The sequence below is a fragment of the Abramis brama genome (assembly GCF_963993115.1).
Source record: "Abramis brama genome assembly, chromosome: 2".
Classification (NCBI taxonomy): domain Eukaryota; kingdom Metazoa; phylum Chordata; class Actinopteri; order Cypriniformes; family Leuciscidae; genus Abramis; species Abramis brama.
The window spans coordinates 18,379,503-18,403,099 of record NC_139964.1 but is presented as its reverse complement, the minus strand read 5'-3'; the positions used below and the strand labels follow the sequence as shown (position 1 = coordinate 18,403,099).

General features: G+C 37.9%; 1 protein-coding gene and 1 long non-coding RNA gene across 4 annotated transcripts; both read left to right on the top strand.

Moving 5' to 3' along the window:
* Positions 1 to 9,452: 9,452 nt before the first annotated feature.
* LOC311077958 (galectin-9-like) lies at positions 9,453 to 20,247 on the top strand (the record flags this gene model as incomplete). The annotated part of the gene is made up of 8 exons (XM_084106604.1): positions 9,453 to 9,496; positions 9,982 to 10,120; positions 11,275 to 11,394; positions 12,136 to 12,165; positions 19,114 to 19,202; positions 19,335 to 19,491; positions 20,087 to 20,111; positions 20,207 to 20,247. 8 exons carry the CDS (start codon positions 9,453 to 9,455, stop codon positions 20,245 to 20,247), a joined length of 645 nt encoding a protein of 214 aa, XP_083962730.1.
* Positions 14,039 to 17,845, top strand: LOC311077804. 3 transcript variants are annotated; one of them, XR_014604990.1, is made up of 9 exons: positions 14,039 to 14,313; positions 14,425 to 14,529; positions 14,630 to 14,698; positions 14,781 to 14,853; positions 14,961 to 15,007; positions 15,375 to 15,465; positions 15,558 to 15,656; positions 15,874 to 15,998; positions 17,442 to 17,845. It is a non-coding gene; the product is annotated as an uncharacterized lncRNA (long non-coding RNA). The 3 variants fall into 3 exon arrangements; XR_014604991.1 differs by having other exon boundaries at positions 14,626 to 14,698; XR_014604992.1 differs by having other exon boundaries at positions 14,039 to 14,529.
* Positions 20,248 to 23,597: the final 3,350 nt, after the last annotated feature.

Below are 23,597 nucleotides of genomic sequence, written 5' to 3'. Positions count from 1 at the left end.
ATGCTTTGATGTACATCACCTTCTCTTAGAATGCAGTGTGGATTTGTTATATCTATCTGAGTATGAATTAACAGAAAAGAGGTAAGGCAGATTTGAGATAGCGTCATAAATCTTCACCACAGAGGAAACATATATGTACCTCTAGCACGTGGGACTACGGATGGAAATTAGCCTTTGGCTATAATCCGGCATTTTTACATGCATGTACTCAATGTTATGTTCATTAAAATGCACTGTCCCAATCAAATAAAGAGAAAAAAAAAAAAAAAACTCCTGCCAGACAGTCCACCCTTCTCATTGGTACAGCAAACCCAGAGAGGGGTGGCCATTCTCAGGCTTTATTAGAGACTGACCACAGTGACCGCTCTCTCTTCTCAACGCTTCTCATCCGACAACAAGGCAGCTTCTGCTGTTACTGGGGGAGGGGCTGGACCCCTTCCCCCCCCCCCCCACTTGGGCCCAGCTCCCTGGGCCCAAACAGGCCTGAGCAATGCCTGCCATGCTTTCATACTCCAAAAAGGGAGTCAGACTTTTCTGCAATCCAGAAAACAACTGCAACTTTACCATCACTGACGCAACGATCCACTCCTGGTCTTCAAGCCAGGACAGCAGGCTTCGACTCACAACAGCCATGTGCTCGAAGCCACCATGCTTTTCTTCAAGGCCATAGACCCATCAACGAATCCAATCTTCATCCACTTCAAGAATTTTCCACGATTGCAACTGCCATGCAAGTATTCTTTGATGAGATTGCTCTGAAGATAAACTTATGGTTCTTTTCATACTGAAATAGATCTTGCTCCATAGTTCTATTTCCTGTTTCCGGTTCCACATCACTCACCCCTTTACCTATGCATGTATGTATGGATGTATGAATGTATTTATGTTTGTTTAGTGTTAATTATGTTTGTGATTTAGTTAATAAAACTTGTGCACAATTATGAATTTGATTTCTGATCCTCTGTTTGCATACAAAGTCCCTTTTACGATTTTGATTTTGTTACAGTATGCTCTAATTTCTGTACACGCTAAGGAATAATTATTTTTCAGTGACGAGGAAAGATACCCTTTTCTTAGAATAAATGAATAATCAAAGAGTTCATTGGAACTGATTGATTGTAATATTAATTAGCTTACCTCAAAGTTAATCTAATTAACTGACCCAAATATGAATAATTAATCATAATTAATAATTATGGATTATTATTAATATTTCCCCTTTGAGCTAATATTGTTACACCCTAAAGAATCATATTAGCTTGTACAAAAATGACATTATATGACCCCTTTAATTTATTAAAAAACAAAACAAAACAAAAAACAACATTGATCAGCAACAAAAAACTAAACTCTTACTGAGCACAAACTTTTGAATGGTAGCCTATTGAATAATGTTACAATACAGATTTATATTTCAGATAAATGCTGTTCTTTTGAACTTTCTACTCATCAAAGAATCCTGAAAAAAAAAAATACACAACTGTTTTCAACATTCATAATAATCAGAAATATTTATTGATCTTTAAAACATCATATTAGAGAGATTTCTAAAGGATCGTGTGAAACTAAAAACTGGAGTAATTATTTATATCACAGGAATAAATGGCTAGCAAGTCTGGAAATAGTACAACGAATAAAAAAAATAAAATAAAAAAAAACTTACTCATCCGACATTGTATCCATGACTGGATCAAGTCGCTCTTCTGAGGAAAATGCGCTCTCTTCGTTACTATACAGGTTGAGTGGAATAGCTTCCTCACATGTGTAGCGTGCCATCTTTCAAACACGCAGGAAAGAGAATAAATCTGATGATAAAACGCTATGCTTTTTAAGGCATTGTTGGGGGCGTTTGCCATTTCGATTATAGGCTACTGCCTCTACACAATATATTATGAACAGCGCACTCTGTAGCCTACGTTGATGTGATCATATTAACAATAAATAATTAGCTGAGCCAGGAGAAACTGTATAATGTTCCTTCTCGTGTAGTGCTTTAGATAAACTACACACACATAGAGATGTATCTCAGAACTAAATATTTATAATTGAACACTAGCAGCGTGTGCTACTCACCAGTCTGGGCATGTAAGCTCACTCACTCCCAGTAACCCCCAGTAGTAAAAAACAAGGTGGCCATCTAGTGGAGTCAATATGTAATTACACCACAAATGTAACTGCACCACACTTTAGGCCTACATCTATTTAGTTACATAGAGAATATTTGTTTTAAATGTGAATTGTTTTATTTAAAATACATTTCAAGCTTTCTTTAGATGTACGTTTCAGGTTTGTGTGATAAGTATTCGCTGAGTTTCTCGCGGAGACAGCAACACACTGTTAGACCTTACCAGGTTTTTTTTACAGTAAAATACTGGCAACACTGTTACCAGTTCTTTACTGTAATCTACAGTGTGTTACTGTAAAAATGCACTGAATTAAAACTCGAGTTTACTAATTTCATTTGCAGAAATTGACTGCCTTAAAGGAGAACTCTGGTCAATTTTAACATTGAGCTCATTTTTTTGTAAATTTGGAGTGCTGTCCATACAGAGAACAACGACAAAAATGTGTTATCCTATATAATATAATGTGTTAACCGTGTTATCCTCTTTTTAAAATTTCCACCCTGTTGACTTCAATGGGGCAAGTTTTAAACCTGCTTTTAGCCTCTTAACATCCTTGATGTGTCATTACAAGTGCACAGCCAATGTGAGTGATTCCTTCAGAGTGAACACGGGTGAATCTGACTGCAGTAGATGTGAAAGATATGAAGAAAAATGAAGTTAATTCAGCCAGCGTACATACCTGTATTTACATCCTGTTTTCGGTCGAAGTCCACAGTAGTCGATTGTCGAGTTCTCCACTGTTGCTTAGTTACCTATGATCACGCGCGTGAACTCGACAATCGACTACTGTGGACTTCGACCGAAAACTCCGCTCTGACAGAAACCATGGTGGCCAACACACTACTGGTCCGATCTTTAAATATTTCACTCCCATTCCTTGTGCCCTCTTATCTATGAAGTTCATCATAGTATTTATTTTCCTTCCATTCTTTCCCTGAAATTCCCAATGTTCTTCCAATAAACTTCTAGCAGGATCTCTAAAATCTTTACCTTGTAACTTAGTCCAATAATAAACAGACATTTTATTTCTCCTCAACTCCAATGTGGTTTCCTCCATTTCGATTAAAAGTACATTGTTCTCATTGCCCCTCCACATATTCTTAATTCTTTCGTTTGAACAACTTCTAAATTATTTAAAATAGATGCTGCTGACCCATATGCCATACAACCATAATCAATATTAAATTAAATTCCCCTATATCATCATTAATGTATCTATATTTGCTCCCCAATCAGTTCCAACTAAAAGCCTTAACGTATTAATGACTTTTAAATTATTTTATCTACATGTACTCTTTCTGTAGCGCTGCAAAACTGGTCAGCTTTTATGGCAGAGCATACACTTGCTTTTTGTACACATGCTTTTTGCAGGGCAGTGAAAGGCTAGATACACATATAGAATACTATAAGTAATCCATATTCTGTGTATAGCCTCAGTACACAGCAAAATCCCCAGCGTTAAATTAACACTCATCAGTGTTTATATGTGTCCACACTACAGAGTGTTAAAAATTAACACTGAAGCAGTGTTGAAGTTAATGAGATAATTAAGTGATTAATTAAGTGATGATTGGCCATTAGTGGTGACACCTGATGATAACAAGCAGATTCACTGAAGGAAAGAGAAACAAGAACAGAAAAAAGAGAAACACAAGAACTACTGACTTCAAGCCATTATTGCACTTATTATTTTACCAGTTTGACTTTATTTCTGTCATACATCTACACACGGTCTTATTTAGATTTAACAGAAGTTTAGATGGTAATGTTTTATGGAATGTTTCGTTTCATGTCACCATTATGGTGGTCAGTGGTTGCTTTAGTTGGGCTCTTGACACTTTATTATTTAACATTAGTATTTCTCTGGCTGCTCCAACTCTGTGTTTATAAAGCATATGTGTTGTGGCAAAAGAAACTGTGACTTTGGCTGTGTTTCCTGAAAACATCGCAAGCCTAATTTGATGGTATAGACCAGGGGCCTGTACCATGAAGGTAGCTGAACAAACTCGGGGTTACAGGATTAGTTTTGAGTTGACAAAACCAAACCGATGCAATCAGGCTTTATTGGTACCATGATGCAGCTCATCAACTTTCTCTGTCAACTCAGGCTTTGATCCTCAAGCTATGATTACTCCACGCGCGCGTGCACATAAAAGAGTGACGTCGACACTGAACAACCAATCGCGGGTCGCGATTTTTCCGCGGAGGAGCAAGAGATAATCATTCATAATTACGATGAATTTAAATATGTATTTCAAGCTCGAAACAATACGGTTTCTGCGGCCAAAGCAAGAGAAGACTGTTGGAGAAAGATTGCTTATTGTTAATGTGTAAGTTAAACAAATACGTTCTATATTTATGTACAATTATGTATGTATGTGTAGCCTATACGTGTAATATAGCCTATAGCCTATTTTTATAATATATAAAAATGTGCATGTACTAAGAAAGATTAATATTCATTGATTTTTAGATGCAACCCCAACTCCAAATGTTCTTGGCAGCAGATAAAGACAAAATATAAAAATATAATTCAAAGTGGTGAGTATTTACCACGACCTTTTATTACTTTTGTGAACATTTTATCACAAACACTTGTTTGCAGCAAACAGAAATAAAGAATTAAATTCAGAAAACCAGAATACACTGGCAGAGTAGTTGGCTCTCAGATTATGGATGATTACAGGTGCTGTACAATCTGACTCTGGTGCTGGCTCCTCTAAGCAAGTAACACTGGGTACGTGTGCAATACATTACTACTTTTTTTTTTAAGTTGTAAATATGGCTGACTGTATGTTCTGCAGTAGAGGGAAATACAGTGTCCCTGTTGAAGCCAGCACACATACACACAGTCTCCCACACAGAGGTCAGTATGCAGCAGACAGATCACCAAACATAACCTGCTTTACAACAGTTATGCTTTACATTGGCCAACTTTTATTTATTAGGGTGGAGGAAATGAAGACACTCTGTCTGTGTGTTCTCAGACAGTTGCTGTTGTGAATGCACTGAGCTTTTTATTGTGGCAAACATTTGAATGTGTGGCATAAAAAAGGGACTGGCCCTTACACATCTCTTTTATTGTAGGATTTTTCACAACCTGCCCCAGAAACTGAGGCCTCTACCTCAATGGGCTTCAGAAGAAATGTGTAAGGATTTAAAATCCTTGACATAAATTACAGTCAGTCCTGTGTTTGTAGGAAGTCAAGGAACTTTTTGTGATTTTGATGAGCCTCCAGAAAACTTGTAATGATCATGTTTGTGGTGGAATTATGTTTCAGGTGGAAACAGACTCAGTCAGGGCCCTGTACAAAAGGAGTCTTGAACTAGACTGTTCACTAAAGGAGACTTGAACTAGACTGTTCACTAAAGGAGCTGACTGTGAGCTGAGGAGGCTTTAAACAAAATCAAACAGCTGGACAAAACTGATCTCAGTATGTATATAGTTATATATATATATATATATATATATATATATATATATATATATATATATATATATATATATATATATTAGTATAACTTATTTAACCAAGTAACACTTTAGTATGAATATTTATTAATGCAACTTTCTCTTGCTCTCTTTCTCCCTCCCATCCCACAAAACCAATAAAACAGTTTGAGGCCTATCTGCAGTTTCAGTGTGCTTTTATTAAGTGTAATATTGTATGGTGATTGCATCTACATCTGCACCAGCTGGGTGGTCAAGTGTGATCGGCTCAGTTTCATCGGGGAGAAGCTGGTTTTGTGGTGTTTTTCGCTCCTTTCTACTGGTGGCTATATTGTGCAGAATGGCACATGCAGCCACTATCTGTGATGCCCGCTCTGGTGACTCTTAAGGGCCGAACACCATTGAAACGTGCATTTAGGATGCCAAAGGTCATCTCTATCTTTACTCTGGTTTTACTGAGGGCCACACTGAAGCGGTGCTGTGGCCCTGTCTGAGGGTCATGATAGGGGGTTATTGTGTAGGTTTTTCTAGCTCAGTTCAAATTAACAGTGTTTTGTATTGTACCAAATTTAACTTGCTTTCCTCAAAGTGCTGACACAACACAGAATCATGGAAAATTCATGAGTCAAGCACTGGAGCCAGGCCATTTGGCATCCAAACTTGATCATATATGTTCATGACCACAAGTCGTCTGCAGATGAAATGTTTAGTAAATCATTATATCTGTTAATGTTACTATTAATTTAAAGATTCATCTCACAGAAAATAATCATCTCACATATTCACATCATCTCTACCTGAACATTAAGGCTGTGATAGGACTTCCTATTAACATAATCTGCCTCATGTTCCCCTAGAGCAGTGGAGATTGGAGCAATAGACTGCATACATGTTGCAATGACTTGGGAATCCTATCATAAGATTAACAGAAGAATAATAAAAAAAAGATTCAAAATAATTCTTAACATGTATTATTTTGTATAGTACACTTGTGAAATTTGCTTAAAAAAAAAGTGTTCATGTGATGTCACCCTATCAATATATCTTACTGGCAATTTGATAAAAGCCCTCTTTTATGGACATGGTCGATAAATGTCCGGGGAACATGAAACTTTTCATGTACTCCTGCAGAGCGAGGACCACCTTGCGAATGGTTTGACAAACCGTGTTTTCCCCTATAGCTTCTGTGCGTCACCCACCGTGAAAGAATGTACCACTTGCAAAAAAAACAAAAAAACAAACCGCAACGCAATACCATTTGCGTTACAGTAAGTGCATGAATTCGACGTGTTAAATTCTTTATGTGCGGCTCAAGAAGTTCGCAAAGATAAGAAATTCCTTCCGCGGAAAATCTGTATCTTTCATACAAGTAACTATCAGTTAAGGCAAGGGGATTTTGTCTAGCTAAAAACTCTTTCTCTACGAAGTGCTCGTCAAACAATTTGCGCTGAGATGTCCACCGGATTTGGAAGAAAAGGTGAAGTCATTGCAACAGACACTTGGAATAAGTTACGTCACCTATATGTTTCTTTGCTCTCAGCTGATTGGTCAAACTTCAGTCTGAGATCTTGAATCCAGAACATAACCTACCCCGGAGCAGGTTAGCCGTGCAGCGTAAAATACCATGGCAACGAACACCGATTAAAGCCGAGCTACTTTCATAGTACCTAAAACCCAGGGTTGGCGGAAACTAAGCTGAAACATAGCTGGCTAGCCACCTAATCCGGCTTCATGGTACAGGCCCCAGGGATAGGCAACTCCGGTCCTGGAGGGCCACTGTCCTGCAGAGTTTAGCTTCAGCCCTGATAAAAACTCACCTGCCTGTATCTATTTAGTAATCCTGAAAACACTGATTGCCTTGTTCAGGTGTGTTTAATTGGGGTTGGAGCTAAACTCTGCAGGACAGTGGCCCTCCAGGAACTGAGTTGCCTATCCCTGGTATAGACCATTTGTTGCAGTTGGTCTGTGATTAAGTTAGGCTTAAGATGCTTTTGGAAATGCAGCCCTGGTTATGTTTCGATGATGAAATTACTAGTGACTAGTGATGGGTCGTTCGCGAATGAGCCGGATCTAAGAGCCGGCTCTTGTAGGTGAACGACGGGAGCCGGCTCGCATATCTGAAGAGCCGACTCTATTTTTAAAAATATAGCCTATAGAAATGAAATCATTATGTAGGCTAATAATGAAATAATGAATGATTTTAATTGCATTTAAAATAATTGACTAATCCAAAAACCAACAAAAACATAATTATATAGGCCTAAAGGCGCACACACATTTGTTTCGACTGTCTGATCAGCCTCACATTCTGTTCCTGTCAATCATACACGCGATGTCAACCAATTAAACTGCAAGAGGGAGTGCCGAGCTAACTCACACACACACACACACACTAGAGATGCGGATAAACCGCGGATCAGGCGGATGACGTGACGAAAAATAATATTTTAATTAAATTCGGGCGGGTGGCGGTTGAACCAATCAAATGAAAAAAGTTTGCCACTAAGCAAACCTGCAAGCTATGCCCAGCTGTCTCAATAATATACACATTAAAAAGTAAAAAAAGAAGGTAAGAAAAATAGTTAGTCATAACTTTGCCCATTAATTATAAAATAAATGCTCTAAATTTATATGTGCACAATAATTTTTACCAGAAATTCAATTGAAAAAATTGAATCGAGAAATTCAATGCGATTCATAATCTTATCTTGTCTGATATAAACTTAGCTAATAGTTCTATGATTGGTTGTGAAGCATCTTTTTGATGACAACATGGCTGCCACTAGGAAAAGAGATATGACAGTGATTAATAAGGAGAATATAAATGGCACTTCAGCAGACCTTTGCTCTACAGATATGTACTGTATAACTGAGTCATCAGCAAAAAAAAAAATAAAAAAAATATGAATAATGTTGCTTAGAGGCATGATCTGAAACTTAACTGATACATTGTATAAAAAAATAGGAATTCATCCAAATAAAATAAGTAATTTGGGATGTTTTCTGTTTCCAGGGAGCTGTTTAAAAGATCAAGGACATCATTGTTCATGCAATCCAAGTCTACAAAATGTTGTGGGAATAGTGTCTAGACTAGACTAATTGTTTTAACAAGGCAATAGTTTACTTCAAGAATGAACAAAGTGCCATTTAAATGGCAACCACTTCTCGCTCATTGTGGGAACTGCTTTAATTATAGCCCTCTTTTTTTATACGTTCCATTCCACGGAATAAACACTCTGAGATTGTTAACATTTTCATTAAAGGTGAACTAAGTAACTTTTTTACCTTAACTGAACAGCTTCGGAGTCATTGGAATGGTTATATTACTTATTTCGGGTTGAATGGTGGTCGTTTCGCACCCCCCTGGTGCCCGAGAGCGGAAAATCCGCACTTGCAAGTTTGAGCCGGCGGGCCGCCGGCCGCCGCGTCAGGAAGTATCGCGTGATATCAGGTCTTGCGATGTTAACAATTGCTTTACGGCTAAAAGAAATCTGCTAAAATGCTGTCATTATTGCGCTCCCTCACGCTGTTCGAACCCGAATGAAGAAGACGTTTTAAAGAATGTCCCATCTGCTTTGATGTCGTTGATCTACTAGCCTCTGGTGTCTGAGAATCGCCAAAGAGTTTTTACAACAGTGTTGTCAAATATCTATTCCGAAGCTGTGGGGGGAGCTCTAGAGAGAAACCTGCGAGCAAAAAGCAAGAATACAGCGAAGAAATCCCGAAACTACTGAGCCCTGCTTTAATGATGGCAGAATAAAATGATTTCAACCAAATATGAAGATGTACAAGCACTCATTTCTTGTCTGATATGAAAACCTTTCACACAGAGTGTCCCGTTCAGCAGTGTGATCCAGGGAAGATTGCAGGATGGAATGATTATTACTGTTTGTGGAAGAGTTTTGCCAAATGCAGACAGGTGAGTCTCTCTGTAAAATGATGTGTATGTTCTTCTGTCATGTTTTGAGTTAATCTGCTCATGTTTTAGGGTACGTTTACACGACAGCGATGTGCTTAAAATGGAGAAGTTTTTCCTTTGAGTTTTCCGAGTACAGGCGACACCACTGTCAAAACGATCCCCATTCACACGGATCCGCAAAAATGACTAAACACGCTGTATTCTGCTGCCAGGCCATTAGATGGCGATGAAACATTATACTGAACATGTAATACGCATGTGCCTGACGTCATCGTCTTCAGAGATTCGCATTTTTGTTGTTTACATGGAGTTGTTTGCACTTTGAAACCCGTTTTCAAAACTTGTGTTTTCTCTGCTGCAACCAGGACCCGTAACATCTTCATCTTGGAAAATGGTGGCAGAGATTTCATTTATTTTGGTGAACTGTCTCTTTATATCTTGTTACATGTTACAGTTATTTTTCACCTCTTCTCTTCCTTCTCCAGATTCAATGTGAACCTCGCACATGGGTCTGATGATGTTGTTCTGCATTTTAACCCACGCTATTCATGGCTCTTGCCCATCTCTGGGTATGTAGTGCACAACACCCGCCAGAACGGGAAGTGGGGCTGGGAGGAATCCAAGGTAGAAACTCCCTTCCCAAAAGGCCAGGGCCCGTATCCCTAAAGAATTTTTGTGCAAAAAGTGGCTCCTAGCGGCCAAATTCTAAGAAAATTCTCAGAGTCATGACGTTTTCTTAGAATTTCCCCTAAAAGTGACACGAAAATCCCAGTTAATATAAAAGCTATTCCTCAAGATTCCTAGCGCTTAAAAGGGCTCCTAAGGCGAGATCTGCTAAGAGCAGGGAAGAGGACTTTTAGTGGCTTAGGAGTTCCCCTAAGCAGCTGCACAAAATGGCCAACAGAGGAGGCAGGAGAGATGTCCTGCAAACACTAGACCAGCCAGCAATCACAGACATTGATAAAAGCTGAGCCGTGTTACCCTTGTTAAGACCACACTGAGTTGTAACGTTGCAATTTCTACTTCATTAAGGACAGCCCCTTGAGATAGGCCATCTTGTTTTCAATGGGGTCCATATGGGAGTGAAAGTACAAAATATGCCAGCTAGGATATTAATATGAGCAAATAAGACACGAATCATTATTTGAACAGGGTGTAATGAGCTTAAGTTTTCACATATTTTAGATTCTAATGTTAGGCTATAACCCCTACAGCTTACTATTCATTTTCCAGATATTTTCTTGAATGTGAAATATTATTTACAATTACAGTCTGCATAAGATTAGAGTGTATAATTATGTTTATTGATTTGAGGGTACATCCTTTGCTCATTATCACCAAAAGTTCATTTTCATCAAACTTGTAGGATCAACCAATCACGGCTTTTGAAATGATGACTCATACCTAGCAACGGGGTCAACCACACCTCCTCACTAAGATAGGATTTTCCATCCATTCCTTGCTCAGAGTTCACTGAAAATGTTCTGGAATCACTTCTAAGCTAAAACTCCTGGCAAGGAATTTTTAGGTTAAGTTAGGAGCTCTCTGAGAGGATTCTCAGAATCTTTAGGGATACGGGCCCAGATGTTTGCTCTGCAGATCCTCGTCACCCAGGAGTCTTACAAGGTTTTTCACTCTGCTTTAGTCCTGCTTTCTGTCTGTAAATAGTTTCAGACTTTTTTTGAATGACGAGACATGGAAAGGATCTTTCCATCAACCACCACTACAGGCCTTTTTTATTGTAGCAGAAGAACAACATTATCTTTGGCTTTTTCTAGATAAGTACAAATGGGAAACTCTTCTCGGAGTACAAGCACCGTATGCCGTTCTCAGATGTGGATCGCATCTGTGTGGTTGGAATGGTGGAACTGACTTTAGTTACCTTCCACTATATTGTGGTGAGATATAAAACAATATTTACTTTACCATATACAGTATTATACCATTATCTGCATCTGTTCCTTATTTGGCTAGATGGGTTCTGTAGGCCTTTATCAATCTTGTGTGGGTAATGGTGAATTAAAAGCACTATACAGTATATTTTGTGTTAAATTTGATGTAATGTATCAGTGTGTACAGTTGTGTTTATCACAATGAAGTTAGTTGAAATTCAATATGTTGAAGGATCTGAGGCTTCTCTAAAAATAGAGTTTGTGCTCCATGCATGTTGAAAATTCACGATTGTCATCTATAATCGGCTCTGGCAATGGGGGCTTTTTTTTTTTTTTTTTTTACATGACTGGTAAGGGGAAGATTACAGTGACAATCTCATAAATCAGGAGCAGGATTAGTCCGCAGTCATATAACATGTTTGGGTCGAGGTACTTGATAGGAAATTCGAATTTGTGAAACTTGTAAAATAAGGGAATGATATTATTTGCCTTCAGCACCATCTTTTTTTTTTTAACACCAACATTTTGAATATCATCAGAGGTCATGTGACTGTTTTAATTGTTGGTTTGTTTTAAAAAATAATAATCTTACTGTTGTGTCCTGCCTATAGTGATATGTCCTATTTAGCTTACCTATGCTCTTGTTTTATTACTGCTGTACATGTAAGATAATTATCAGCTCATTTGTAGTTTTTGCAGCTTAAATGTTTTCCCGTCCTACATATCCACATTTATTTTCATTTACAGCCCCACCTTCCTGCACTTCCAGGATCTTTGGTGAGTTATTTTAAAATGGACCTATTATGCAAAATTCACTTTTATAAGGTGTTTGAACATGGAGATATGTGCACAATGTGTGTTAACAACCAGCCTATAAAGGTAAAAATCCACCCACTCCTTTTTTTATAATCCCCATAAATGATAAACAGTCTCTCCAGACCAGCTGTTCCAGATTTCTAATGTAAGATTAGGGGGAAGCCCCGCCCATGACTGGTTACAATCTGCTCTATTAGCATAGATCCTGCCCTGAGTGAGCCATTACTGTTTCCTCACTGTAACAGCATACACAATGTCTTTCGCCAAAAAACATTACAAATGTTCTGTTATTTATTGGATTTACCAATAAACACGAGTCTCCATAGACTCCCGTCGTCCGAGCCACTGAGGACACTGGCATATTTCCTTCATAAATTAAACTAAACCAAAGAAAGTCGTTAAAGTGTTATATATTTGTGCAAATCTTTTTATACCGGACTGCATCAAAAATGAAGCTCAGATCATGTATTTGCTATCACTGTTTTCTAGGATTAGCATGTTAGTCTAGCCTGGCTAACGTCAGACCAAGTCTCATTTGAGACTTGGTCTGGGAACCACGTGTTCATTTTCTCGTATTTGAGGCGTGGTTTACGAATGCCCAGAGCCGTTTATTGGGCGCTACGAATGTCTATCAAATGCGCCTGTACGTAGCTCATAGCCAATCGCTTCAATTATACCAGATGACGTATGTAGAGTGACAGAAATTCAATGAGGAAAAAGACGATGGGTCAAAGATTTATTTGTACACGATGGCGTTTAGCGAATATTACCGTTTGTGCAAGATAAACATGAGGGTAGAAGGTAACGTCGAGTCTGATGCCATGTTGTATCCATAGATATAAACAAACTGCTTCGGTGTCGTCATCGTCTTGCTGCTCCCTCCCCGTTCTGTGATTGGTTCCCTTTTTCAGGGGAAAATCTGATCCATGGTGTCCAGACTGCCTAGCAGCGCTGCGAGCAAGGCAGTATGGGGAAACCCAGGCTAATGTTAGTCGATGAGTTGTATCAACTTAACTCCACAACAACTACATAAATGTATCCACTAACCATTCAGAAATGTTCTTCCTGAGTCTCTCCATCATTGTCCAACTCCAGTTCGAACATGTAAGGCTGAACACCGCTACTGACAATTTCTGACATTTTGGCTGCATGACATTCTCCAGTTTTGTTATTTCTGGAGTGTCCAAAGCACAAGTTGTAAAGGCTCCACCCTCTTCTTGAAAGGGGGCGGGGAAATGCAGCTCATTTGCATTTAAAGTGACACACATTAAAGGGCACCTATTATGCAAAATTCACTTTTACATGGTGTTTGAACATAAATGTGTGTTGGCAGTGTGTGAGCAAAACCACCCTAGAATGATAAAAATCCACCCAGTGGTTTTTTTACAATCTCAATAAATCATAAGCACTGTCTCAGAATGCCCTGTTCTAAGATTGCCCGCACTGTGACGTAGAAATGCGCTAAGCCCCACTGACGTGATTTGATTGACAGTCTGGTTTTGGCATAGACCCCGCCCTCGGTGATCTGTACACCATCCTCCATTGTTTCAACGACAGCCGGTAATGTCTCCTAAGAAGTGTAGGTGTTCTGTTGTGGGATGTAAGAATGGACATAGTAGTCTTCACTGACATCAGAGCCACTGAAAACGCAGCGGATGGATTTTATTTATGAAGAAAAGGCGCCACTTAAACTTCCTAAATACGTTTATGTTTGCGAGAATGATCTTCTGACTGACTGTTTAGTGAACGAGGGTCAAAGTTAATCAATCCTCAAGTGTGGATCGTTGCCTACTGTTCGCGATCCAACGTCACCTCCAGAAGAAGTAAGTGCACTGTAACGGATTTCTGTAATTTGAACAGTATTTTACTGTAATATGTACAGTAAGATACTGTAAAATATGTATACAGTATGTTACTGTAAACAGCAAAGGATTATGGGAAAATATAGGGTCACTACTGTAATTCTTCACTACTGTAAATCAATTTACAGTAGTGAACTTGCCCGCGAAAAACTGACCAATGGCAAGAGGGATTTCTTTTCAAGTGTTTTTTTGAGGGGTGAAGTGGCAGTTAATGCACGGACAAAAGATCATGTAACTCACCAAAAAGGTTAGTATATAATTTCTATTTTATGTAAAACAAACATTTTCAAATGTTTTTACTTATGTTAACAGCAAACTAACATGATGTATCGTTTTGTTTTCGTCTGAATGGTTTTAGTGCCTTTTTTTCCTGACTGTCGTCAGAATGTTTTTTTGGTGCCTTTATTACTGTCTTTTTTCCTGACTGTCGGCCGGGTCGCTGTCACGGTGATAATATTAACTGGTGAGTAAGTTAAGTTCACCTATATTAGCCGAAATATTCTTTAGTTAAAACTATGAAAAATAATGGTTGTGTGTTCCTCTGCCTCTTTAACGCAAGTTAGCTCATCAGGCGGGCGGAGTCGTCGGTAACGTTAACCGAGCTAACAGCAAACTCAACGTGAAATACTGAGGTAAAGTGAGATAGACGAAACCCTTGTTAAAGTGCGGGTTTTAAACAATATTTTCACGTAGGCCTATATGATTTATTTTTAGGTTTGTGATCTGGATAATGCCATCTGCAACGATGGAGTGTGTTGGAGCCTTTTCATTGTGATAACATCAACTGGTATGTAACTGGTCAACTTCACCTAAATTAGCCGAAGTAAACTTATTAAACAGAGAAGCATAATAACTTTGGTATGTTCTGTCTCCTCTTTCACAACTTTTTGGCAGATGTACAACGTAAATACTGAGTAAAACTAAGTTAAAGGGATAACGTAGTAAGTTACACCTTAAACAGAAAATTATGTATGTCATCATTTACTCGCCCACAACGTGTTCTAAACCTGCATGAAGTTCTTTCTTCTGAACATAAAATAAGATATTTTGAATAATGTTGGTAAATAGTGGCTGGTCCGCATGGACTTCTATAATAGAAAAAATACTTTGGATGTCAATGGGGACCAGTAACTGTTTGGTTGCTCATGTTCTTTAAAATATCTTCTTTTGTATACAGCACAATAAATAATTTAATGGAAGTTATGAACAAGTTGAGGGTGAGTAAATGGTGACAGAATTCACAATTTTGAGTAAACTAACCCTTTATCCAACACCATTGTTAATTTCATCTTTTGTTTTATTTTCAAGTTTGTGGTCTGAATTATGTCGTCTGAAATGTCGGAGGTGTATTTTGGAGTCTTTTTTGTGATTGCCTTCGTAATGGTGATAACATCTACAGGTGAGTAAGATGACATCAACTAAATTAGCTGAAGTATGCATTAGTTAAGCAGGCAAACATGTTCTTTTCTGTTCTTTATTTTGAATTTGCAGCAGCCATTCCCTCCGGACTGTACATCACTGCTGACGCTCTCCACTAATACACAGAACGGGTTGACGTTGGAGGAGGAAGAGGAGAAGGAGGAGGAAAGGGTTAGCAATATACCATTATCAATATAGCAAAGTTTTGCTAACTAATATTTTTAATGTTGTTTAATTGATTAAAAACTATAAACACCATACAACATTATATCTTACCTCATCTTCACCCCACATGTTATTGTTGTTAGTAATAAGTTCTGTTATTGTATTTTAGTTTTTTTCTGTAAACTATAACACTAAAAGGCTGCTGTGACTTTGTCTGTTTCAGGAGAGTCTGTTCTCAAAGCAAAAACATGGATGCTGGTCAATGAAGGGCAGAATCATCATCCAGTTACAACTGCTAACAGACGACTCTTCAGCATTAGCTGTCTATTTTGTCGAATGCAGAATCAGGTAAACCAAAATATATATATATATATTTTTTTTACATTACATTACATTTACATGCATGCATTTGGAAGTCACTTTTATCCAAAGCAACTTACATTGTATTAAGTTTAATTAAAAAATTATCCATTCCCTGGAAATCTAAGCTACAGGAATGTATTGAAATGCTTTAATGATTTTAATGTAATGTATTATGGGGTAATACCATCCCTGTAGGTTAGGGGTGGAAATTGGCACAAATTTGATGATTCGATAGTATTGCGTTATTTGGGCCACAATTCAATATTATTGCGCTTCCTAACATTGCGATACAGCAAGTATTGCGATTCGATTCTGCTACACATTTACTGGAAGCTAGTGCAAAAACTTTGTCCTTGAACATTCAGGACACCGCACCGCATTAGCACCAAAAACATGGAGATTTTATTTTAGAGAATAATTACAGAACCTATTCGATATACTATAATTCTATAATTAAATAAACTAATCGAATATCCAAAAACCCTGCATGTAATACCTTGTTTTTTCCCCAAAATCTTCACGTACGTCTCGATTTTCGAAGGGGATTATAAACGTTTCTTCCTTGGTTCGCTTTTATTTAGGCCTATTACATTCACATTCTTTACTGTGGTAAAGTAGAAAAACGTTGTAGGACAGATAGCCTACATTTTTACTTGCACGTCAGATTCATTTCAACACAGTTTTTGCTTGTTATTAGACATGTACGGCGCGTCAAGTTTATTTGATTTTTAGTTTCGCTCTCTTTGGCAGCGCAATTTCAAACATAGCTTAAATGTCTTGCCCTTGTGGAAGATTAAATTCACTTTTCATACCTTTTACAACAAGTAGAAAACATGAAGATATCAGAAAATAGATCGATGGTCTCTTTCCTCCTCGTGTCATCCCTCTCAAAGCACAGAGCGGTATGGCTTCATGTGGAATCACGTGTCTTTGTGTGGAAGTATTAAACTAAAGTTTTTTTTTTTATAGATTTAACTTTTCTATTATGTAAGTTTCTAATATTTACTGATATGTATTTGAATGCTTTACAGGCTTTGTGTTGCTTCTTTGACGGAATTGCTCAAATAAAGACTTTTTTGCTCGAGTAAACTACATTTTTTTATTTCAATTTTCATAATAACCCCCCAACCACTGCAGGTAGTTGGTCCATTACCACCGCAGTGGTAAAAAAAAACTGCCACCGTCACAGCCTTATAACCTTTATTGGAATACTTTGCGCTACTGTATCAATATAATTGCGTGCGCAAAATATTGCGACACTGAACAGAATCGATTTTTCCCCCACCACTACTGTAGGTGGATTCAGAATCAGATGTAGTGCTTTTATTAACGCCAAAGTACATGCAGCATCAAGTTTGAGGGTTAGGGAAAATTCGGCCAACACCGGTCTGAAAAAATTATGTATTTTTTCCCTGCTTGTGTTTGCAGGTTCATTCTGAGAGTCAACCCTGATGGCACCAAACACCAAAGGCACAGATCAGATGGAAATCTGGAAAGGTCCAAAGAAAAGCATCAGCCTGAAACCCTCAGTGTTTCTCATCAGAGAGCTTGTCAACTTTGACTGACAAAATTACTGAAATGTAACAACACAAACTGACTTGCTGACTGGCCTGTTTTGCTTTTCAGTGTGTGTACGTTTTTGCCATGCTACAGATATAAATGGTCACCAGGAGATTAATTCTATGGACTTTGGAGATGTTGCCTTTTTTTTTCTTCAGCTAGTGGCTCCAAAAGGTCAAGATTTGTAATTTGTACTTCTAAAACAAAATGTTCAACGATTAAAAAGAATATTATAAGGACAAATGTTTGTGAGTTATTGTGATTTTTTGGGGGGTGGGGTAAACATAAATTTAAAAAAGAAAATTTAAATGATGAAAAAAAAAAAAGAAAAAAAAAAACTCAATACTAATACTGTAAATGAAAATACGGTAATAATACTGTAAATGCAAGTACAGTAATAATACTGTAAATGCAATTACAGTAAATGGTACAGTATACTGTAAGTGAAAATACAGTAATAATACTGTAATCCAGCTGCCAGTAAGTTACTGTAAAATTTACAGCAACCTCTTTACAGTGTGTATTTTATGATTTTTGAGCAAATAGTAATTTCAATCGATGTCAGCCAGTTCAACAACAAATGCGTCTAAAGCTATTTATTGTCGTCGTCATAGGATGTTTCAACAAACAACGTCAGACAGTTTTTTGTCACGTATTATTTTTTGCGGCAATTACAAATGTAAATAGATTAATACAGCTCTATCTCCATAGACAGTATATAAACGTCTATCTCCCTGCAGCATATGTTTTCTGGTTCTGTATCTTCTCACATTTGCCACATAAGCACCTGTACGACAAGTAATGTCAACATGACGCAACAGCACCCCTCGCATATAAATATAATTTCGTTTCTACTTAGCAAACGTTATCACAGTATTTGTGTGTGTGTAGTTTCAAAAAATTGCGCGAAAGTTATCACAATTTGTCTGTGTGTGTGTTTGTGTGTGTGTGTGTTGCACATCCATAATTGCAAAGGGGACGCGATTAAAACTATAAGTACATAAATTTAGGAACATTAGACACATTCTGGGTACATCAGAGATTTATATTACATCTTGTGAAAAGGGATACAATAGGTCCCCTTTTAAAGGAAAAGTTTGGCTGGTCAGCTTTGTATTGTTACAATGTTGCTAGTATATGTAGGTGAACAATGTGTACAGTTTCTCCATTTTACCTCCGCCCAGATCTCCTTGACTTGTCAAGCAGAAGTCTTTTGACATCTCTAGAGCTTCCACAGTTTGACAGAGGGGTGGCGCTAAACGTGTTCAGTGTGAAACAATGCAGTTTTACAATATTATGGCAACAGAACCAATTGCATGCCTTATATTCACATGCTTTGGACAGTCACAGACGTTTCAGCTTTGGAGGGGAAAATTGTCAAATGATCACAGAAAATGCGACAATTAGATTAAAGGAGAGACCGTTTCATTCATACATTTTATAATCCGAAAAGTGGAATGAATAATTTAAACTTTGACAAAGGAGTATCACATTGCAGTATAAATAATAATTATCTTTAATTACTTTGATCCACAATCAGATGGTCCCATACAAAAGCATCATATATGGTGGAGTACAGCCTGGCAAATGCTTTGTCATCCAGGGAGTCATCAACGCCCAAGCAAAAAGGTTTGACAATGTCATGTCTCTCGGACACAGATACAATATCATTCATTTGTTCTGCTTTAAAATGCTGTTAAATGTTCTCTAATGCTGTTATAATGACACATCTACTTTAAAAAAATGTTCTTTCTCCAACAGAGTAGGGTTTAGTCTACGGCACAAAACTGGAATTGCGTTTGACTACAGTCCTGATTTTGATGAGAAAGTGGTTGTGCGCAACCGATATGAGGACGGGAAGTGGGGCAAGGAGGAACGATCTGGAGAGATGCCGTTTGAGCCAGGGCAACCATTTCTGGTATATGATTATGATTCTTGTATAAAGCATTTCTATTCAAATGGGCTATACAATAGAGGTTGCAATATTTTACATCACAAAACTGTATCATTATCCATGCATGCAAAATGTTTTCACATAATATACATTATAAGGGCTATCTTATCTGATTGTGAAATTAGGATATATATATATATATATAAATGTCACATCTTTCCCATTTCAGGTCACCATTTGTTGCAGTTCTGATAAATACAATACAATATATATATTATTATTTTTATTTTTTTTATTAGAATGACTACATAAATTGCATAAAATTAAGAATTTTTTTTGGTGTAAGTAAATAGACTCCAGCGCCCGCTGCTGCTCCCAGCAGAACTGCACCTCCTGCTCCTCCTATCAATGCTGCTTGTTGTGCAGTAAATGCATCTTGTCCTATCAACGCTATTGTTTCTGCTGTTGCTCCTACTAATACTCCTGCTACTGTTCCTCCTATATATCCTACCGCTGCTCCTAAAATTACTCCAACAAGCCATATTAAGTGTAGAATATCTTCCTGAGCCACTGCATAGTCCTGCTCAGTGTATCTCCTGTATCCATTCTTCCTCCTCAGTTTGTTGATCTCCCTCAGAAGCTCGGTGACTTGAAATCGATCTTCTTTTGTGTTGTTAAAAACATGATAACCTCCTGAACACTGATTAACATATGAGCGTAGTGTTTGACATTTATTCAGGTATTTCTCTACTGGCCCGTGTAACTGATCTCCGTGAGTAAAGAGCACTATTGTGTGATTTGAGAACTTTGCTCCAAAATGATCCCAGATCCATCTCACTACTTTACTGTCACTCTTTGTGAAAGTCTCACCCAGTTTAATCACCAGCAGAAACACATCAACACTATGAAGTGTAAGCATTCTCTCTATTTGAGTTTGAGCATCTGTGAACTTCACTGATGTGTCAGAGAGTCCTACAGTGTCGATCACTGTGATTGTTTGTCCACCCAGCTCTGTTTGTGCTGACTCACAGGTTCTGGTCACAGCCATAGGAGAAAAATCATCTTCAAATGGGTTTCTAGCTCTGCTCAGGATGGTGTTTCCTGACGAACTCTTTCCTGATCCAATCGAGCCCAACAGCATAATTTTCACTTTTGACACTGTAAATAAGATTAACAGACAAACAGATGGATGGATTTAGTTGGGCTCTTGGCCCTTGACTCATGTTAAACCTTTTTTTGTTTTTGTTTTCTCAACATTAGCAATAGTGCTTTACTAATGCTGGGTACACACCACAGGATAATTGGGCTTATTTTGGGACGATTTCTCCCCTTCCGACAATCCTAGGTAATTTATTTAATCCTAGGTAATTCTGATTATCTTGATTGTTCTGCAGATTATCTTATCAGATTCTCATGGTGTGAGGTGTGTTAAGAGTGACTGGACCTGCTCGGAAGAACGTCGGAGCCGTTGAATATTTACGATCAGAAAGGACAAACACGCGCACGCTCTGGAGATTATCACGTGAAACAAAACAATATCCAATCAGAAAGCAAGCTGAGAGAAGACAGAAGCATAACAAACACAGTGTAATTAGGCAATTTCAAAGAGAATAAGATCTCTTTTCCAAGAGAGACCTGAGAACAAACAAAATATATAAAAAACTTAGTTGTGTGATTTCCTGACGATTACTCACCTCCAGCTCACTCTGTATCATGTTCCCGCCGTCTCCAAGACTTCACCCAAACCCTTTTTCTTTTTCATGAATTTTCTGTCAACATCATTCCAAACACTATCATCGCAATTTCTTCCTGCCTATCATCTGCCATGCTTATTCTGAAGACTCTGAGATTTTGTGAGATTTCCTGTGCTCACAGTCGGGACTCTGGTTGAAAATCTGTTGTGGTGTGCTGTCTTTGTCACATCACGGCACACCACACACTATAGGAGCAAAACGGTTAAATCTAGGATTCTCTTTGTCCTCATGTTTGTGGTCTCTCACATTTTGAAAATCTTATAAGCTATTAAAAATCTTTTGGTGTGGCCCCAGCATAAGGTTTTACTGTTATAGAAAGAGATTGATAGACAAAACAGATAAGCAAGTTAAATGTATTGTTTAAATTTCTTTAAAAAAAATGACCAAATTTGAAAGGTGAGACTTTGTTTAATATGTTTAATATCAAAAGTAACCGAAAAGTAACCTGGTCTGTCCTGTTAGGTGTTGTCAGTCTCCTCTCTGCTCCGCGATGTATTTTTCACTGCGTGAGAACATGGTGTGTGCGTGAGAGCAGCGTAGCTTGTCGGACATAGCGACAGTAACTAAGGGGGGCGGGTCTTTGCGAAGGGTCAATTATCTAACTGACTGCAACACAAATTCAGTGTTACTCTAACACTCTAAGGGCCCTATCATAAAACCGGTGCAATGCAGCGCCAGACGCGACGCAAGTGTTTTGCTAGTTTCAGCCTGATGCAGTTTTCATTTTCTCATCCTGTGCCACGTTGTTTAAATAGCAAAGGCATTTGTGCGCCCATGGGCTGCTGGTCTGAGAACCAGGTGTGTTCAGGCGCATTGATGGCGCGTTGCTATTTTGAGGAACTGAAACAGACTGAGCCATTGACCGACTGAAACCTGTTCTAAAGTCAATGGTGCAGTATTTATCTTTTTATGTTATTTAAAGAGCATGCTAGTAATATAAGCCTAGGCGGGTCCACAACACAGTAAACTCTGCTCTACACATGGTCTTATTTAGATTTAACAGAAGTTTAGATGGTAATGTTTTATGGAAAGTTTCGTTTCATGTCACCATTATGGTGGTCAGTGTTTGCTTTAGTTGGGTTCTTGACCCTTTACTTTTGAACATTAGTATTTCTCTGGCTGCTCCAACTCTGTGTTTATAAAGCATATGTGTTGTGGCAAAAGAAACTGCGACTTTGGCTGTGTTTCCTGAAAACATCGCAAGCCTAATTTGATCGTACAGACCATTTGTTGCAGTTGGTCAGCAATCAAGTAAGGCTTAAGATGCTTTTGGAAATGCAGCCCTGGTTATGATTTGATGATGAAATTACTAGTGACCTGATTCAATGATGTCACCCATCATTATAAAGTGATTATCCAAATGTTTTATTAATTTTTCACTACAGTAGCTACTTCCAGCAATATTTTAATGATCTGAAATTTTTAAAATCACACACAGACATCAAGAATCTACATATGAATCTCAACAATGGTGACAATCAAACAAATGCTTAATGTTGCAGTGCATGATGGGAGCCACCAATCAGAACGCATCAATGGCTCCCATCATGCATTGCAGCATGAATAAATTATGCAGCTGAATTGTCCTGTAATTTTCATTGTTTTTTCTGTTGGCTTTTATTTTGCTATTGTTTTGTTCTGACTTTAGTAGCTTGTTTTGTGATGTTCAGAGTTGATCTGTTTGGCTGAAAATTTTTCATATTGCTGTTGGATCTCCAACTGTGGAATCTCAGAGCTACAATCACCAATACTAAAACAAGACATCAAGTATATAGTCAAAGATTTAGACTCTGAATGACATCAGTGAATCAGGACACTACATGATGATAATGTCATTATCATCAAAACATATTGTGAGCAGGTCATGTTTTCTCTTGCAGTAACAAATGTGCTTTATAAACACAATGATGGAACAGTCAGAGGAAAATTAACATTAACAAAATGAAAAGAGTCAAGAGCCCAACTAAAGCAAACACTGACCACTATAATGGTAACTTGAAAAGAAAACTTCCATACAACATTACCGTCTAAACTTCTGTTGAATCTCAAGAACTTTTGTCGATGTATGACAGAAATAAAGTCAAACTGGTAATAATAAGTGCAACAATGTGTAATGACTCAAAGTCAGTTGTAGTTCTTGTGTTTCTCTTTTTTCTGTTATTGTTTTTTCTCTTTCCGTCAATGAGTCTGCTTATTAACATCAGGTGTCACCACTAATGGCCAATCACTTAATTAATCACTTAATTATCTCATTAACTTCAACACTGCTTCAGTGTTAATTTTAACACTCTGTAAAATGGGACCATATGTGCTCTGAGCAGTGTTGATTTAACACTGGGGTTTTTACTGTGCAGCAGCACACAAACATGCCAGATA